The sequence below is a fragment of the Pyxicephalus adspersus genome, chromosome 6 (assembly GCF_032062135.1).
Source record: "Pyxicephalus adspersus chromosome 6, UCB_Pads_2.0, whole genome shotgun sequence".
NCBI lineage: Eukaryota > Metazoa > Chordata > Amphibia > Anura > Pyxicephalidae > Pyxicephalus > Pyxicephalus adspersus.
Genome location: NC_092863.1, coordinates 105,127,761 through 105,132,401, shown reverse-complemented (window position 1 = coordinate 105,132,401; position 4,641 = coordinate 105,127,761). Strand labels below are relative to the sequence as shown.

At 40.9% G+C, this 4,641-nt stretch overlaps 1 protein-coding gene across 3 annotated transcripts in view; it reads left to right on the top strand.

The window, feature by feature from the left end:
- Positions 1–4,641, top strand: part of CNTFR (ciliary neurotrophic factor receptor) — a 283,316-nt gene that overhangs the window by 156,208 nt on the left and 122,467 nt on the right. For all 3 annotated transcript variants that reach the window (XM_072413594.1, XM_072413595.1, XM_072413596.1), the window contains one exon: positions 2,713–2,791. In XM_072413594.1, the coding sequence (XP_072269695.1) occupies positions 2,713–2,791 (79 nt within the window). The remainder of the gene's footprint in view (positions 1–2,712; positions 2,792–4,641) is intronic.

Here is a 4,641-nt window from a genome sequence, read left to right as displayed (position 1 = left end):
TGCCACCTTCACATTATAACACTCAAATAGCAACCTGGACAGAAAGAGAATGGCAGGAGGATGGCAATGTTCTCTAGGAGACATTACAGCTGTGTAGGAGTTTTGTAGAATTCATTGCAGCTGGATTCAGCAGTCTTTTCTCAATGCTTTTAGGATGGCACTACAGCCTGGCATGGCCCTTTGTGGTTCGGCAGCCAGATGCCAGACATATATTCATATATTTGTAGATAGATAGATAGATAGATAGATTGATAGCTTACAGGTAGAGCAGAGTTTAATGATGTGATATGGGCTGCGGGTGATATAGGGGCACGACTGGCAGAGTTGTTCCGTGCCGCTCTCAGTGCCCACAGTGGGAGGATTGGTTGTTAATCTGATATATATTTGCCGGAGATTAATTTACCCTTCAGAGAGAACGTTGCCCGTCAGCCCACGGCCCCAAGGCGTAGGGACGACATAGAGGAGTTCCATTGAGGTCTGAGGAAAGGATCGTAACTTAAAGTGATCTGTTATAAATCAGATTTAGAGGATTTTTTATGTTTTATTGGAATTCTGTTCAGGGCAATCAATATTAAATGTAGAATCCAAATACCGGCGGCCATAAAACGCTCCAGACAAACAAAACATTCATAAAGAACGCAAATAAAACTGCATAAATAATATGCAAAGGCATATATTAAATTCCTTACATAGCACTGATATATACCTCAGTGCTGTACACCAAGCCAGTCACATCAGTCTATGGGCTGAGGAGCTGACAATCTAATGGCCCCCACAGTCACACACTAATATTATACATTTATATAGCCCTGACATATACCGCAGTGCTGTACAGAGATCACTGAGCCAGTCCTATCAGTCTCTGTACAGAGGAGCTAACACTCTAATGTCCTCCACAGTCACTATTATTATACATTTATATAGCCCTGACATATACCGCAGTGCTGTACAGAGAACACTGAGCCAGTCCCATCAGTCTCTGTACAGAGGAGCTGACACTTTAATGTCCCCCCACAGTCACACACTATTATTATACATTTATATAGCTCTAACATATACCATAGTGCTGTACAGAGAACACTGAGCCAGTCCCATTAGTCTCTGTACAGAGGAGCTGACACTCTAATGTCCTCGCACAGTCACATAACCAAAACCCATTACCCTATCTGTCCCTTAACATTATCTTCAATGTATTTAAATAAATGTGGAAAGAAAGTCAATTCATTGTGGAGTGGGAGCTGTGAGCCCGTAATGTGTAATATTATAGTCACATTGTGTTATGTTATATGTTACATTATATTATGTTGTTATAATTATTTTATACAAAATATTATGTTGTGTTGTTGTGTTCTGTTATATTATTATTATTATATTATGTTGTGTGGTGGCATTCTGTTATGTTATCATTATTATTATCTTATATTGTTTCATTGTATTTTATTTTATTATGTTATATTTATTATTATATTATGTTGTTTTGTTGTATTCTTCTTTATTATGGTATATTTATTATTATATTATGTTATATTATTATTATGTTATGTTTTGTTGCTGTATTCTATTATATTATGTAATATTTACTGTATTATTATATTATGTTGGTGTCATGTGATACATAATAATATTTTGTGTTGTTGCATTCTTTTATCATATTATTATGTTATGTTGTTTTCATTGCATTATTTTATATGAGGATCCTATGCAACTCTTCCCAAAAAAAGCAAATTAGCATTAAATTGTCTTCATATTAAAGGGTTTAGCATTCTGTAATCTGAGAATGTTCATCAAATTATTAGAAATGTTTAGATCATCCGATATTCCTTGCATTTCATTAGCTCTGGGCTCAACATTTACACAAAGCTAGCAGATAAACCAAACACCTCCAATATATCAGAGATTTGTCAGTTCCACGTATTTATTAATATGGGAATAAGCCCCATTGTTTGACTAATTTCCCTTAATTCTCTGATTTCCTAAACAAGTTATTTAGAATCCATTGACTTTGTCTAACACAATGTTTCCCTAGCAGGATTCCCCCAGAGGTTCCTTGAGCATGATTTGGTTCTCAGGTCAGGTTAGGTGACCCCAATGATCTTTGTGGCTATCTGTAAGGGTGACATTCTTCCCACTGGCCAGCAATGTAAGAGGAATTCATCCTACTGACCACCACACTAATATACTGTGCTCTGTCGATATAGGAATTATAGGAGGGGTTCACTAAAATCTAAAAGTTAATTCACAGGGTTCCCCAATGTTAAAAAGGTGGAGAAACTCTGCTTTATAGAAGTAGTGGGGTTGCTTTACGGAATATTGGTGCCACTTCCAGACTATACACTGTGGCAGGTGTGATGTGTAAATCATAAGACTGGCTGAACAACCCGGCCAATATCGGCACAAATCTAAATCCTTATATATTTTTGCTTTGTCTGGAGTTCCGCCTCTCCTGATTGTTATTATTCAGTCACGTCTCTGGTCTCGCAGTCAGCTTCTGGAGAGGGAGACGTCACTGTCCAGCCCAGATCATTAATTCTCCAGCTCCGCTCTGGGTCTCAGCTCCCTCTGCCTGTCGGCCGTCCAGCAGAGAAGTGCAGGATGAGTCACAAGTAACGCATTCGGGTCCTCATGACTAGGTGACAGCTTAACGCTCCCAGCTGCTCCCTGGCTGCTCCCTGGCCGGTCCTAACCAATTCTTCTTTATTTTCTGTCCAACAGATGGCAAACCCGGTGACATCAGCCTGCTGTGTGGTGCTAGCGGCGGCCGTCATGGTGTACGCACAACGACACACCGAGGGTAAGTCCACCCTGTCGTCTACTTTTGTATTACGGTGTGCATGTGGTGCTCCGGGAGAGGGGACATGGAGAGGCCAAAGGCCGGTCAGCCGGTGTCCGAGGAGGATTTTTTGGGGATTGTTAACCCTTCTTACACCGGCATTGTTCGCCATGCACAAATATATTCCGTATATAGTCCCTTCATTCCGTGCCTTCTGCCCGCTGCGACATAAATCATTAATTTCCATATAAACAGTACTAATGTTAGACATAAATAAGTGTAATGGAAGTGCTGGCAGAGAAATGAGACTTTGCCATCGGGCCGTACGCCCCGCTACAGACGAGGCGTAAAGACTGCTTAGCCAATGAGCAGGCACGGCTGAAAAGCTGGAACGCCAATCTGGAACTCGAGTGATGACTGCAGATCTAAAAATGGGCACCTATGGGGGTAAATTGGGGTAATATGGAAAAAAAATTGTTTTTATGTATTTTATGCACAAAGCTGAACCCCAGAGTGAGGACACAGAAATACAACATCCTCAGTGGCGGATGTAGCCAATGGTGCGCCCCTGGGTACAACTGACTTGGGGCCCCTTGCCGAACTGACTTGGGTTCCCTATGGGGTCCCCTGTTGGCTAAAGAGAGTCCAGTGTCCTTGTGCACATTTTCCCCCATAATCATTAGTGTAGGTTGCGTTGTGTTTGCCATTTCCTTATGCCAGGAAACGCTGCCTTCATGGTAGCATCTCCCTGCGACAGCTCCATATAGAACCAATAGGGGGCAGCAATGAGCAGTACTAGTACCACGCATTGCCGCCAGCTATCTAATGGTCCTTTTAGAACTAATTCCGCTAGTGCAAGTTTTCGAATTGAAGGTGGGAAGTGCTCAGGAAATACAATTTAGAGGCAAATCTTAAGCCTGAAGTACTTACCTTTGACATGTCATTGGCGTCTTGCAGTCTATTACAGCAGAAATGAGACTGGAAAGAGAGAAGCAGCACAAAGAAACGAATAGATAGTGCTCATTTGCTAACAAGGGACATGCTGAGAGAAGGAGGGAGAGCTTATCAGACTGCTGCTTCTTTTTTCACTTTCCAGTCACATTAGGGGAGGGACAAGACCTGTAAGAGTTGATGAAGTACAGCAGAGAAATATCTATAGACCGGTCTGTCCTGCATGGCTGTGTGGATTTCAGAACTGGATGGACAGGAATATAGTTCTCGTTAGCTAGCTCTCATCAATGTGTCTCATCTATACATTTAGCTCGGAGTTCAGCTTTAATATCGAGTTGTAAGGACCAATGATTGTTGGACTTATCATCCTTAAATCATTGGTTGACCCATGAATAAAAATAATAAAAACCCCAACACTGGACACAGACTGTGCTGTATCCAATAAATTCATCCAACCGACCGCTCAATCGTTTATTTATAGGGATCAATTCCTATAAATAGATTTCCAGGTTTGCCATTGGAGCTCCTGATATATATATGAATTATCACTCTGCAATTCACTTAGTGTGATACAAATTTACATTGCAAATAAAAACCAATCACATGCAAGGAAATAAAAAAAAACAGGATTTTCCTTGCACGTGATTGGACAGTTGTAGACAGCAGAGATTACAGAGGCTGGAGGACAGATTCAAAGAAATTAAAGAAAAGAAAGAAAAGAACTGATCACTGGGGGTGAGAAATTTCATTCTCAAAAAGAAGTCTGTACAACTGTACAAGAATAAAAGTAAGGCTGGGGGCAGATTTATTAAAGGGGAGGCTGGAGGGCAGAATTTATAAAGGAGAGGTTGGGGGTAGATTTATTAAAGGGGAGGCTGAAGGGCAGAATTTATAAAGGAGAGGTTGGGGGTAGATTTATT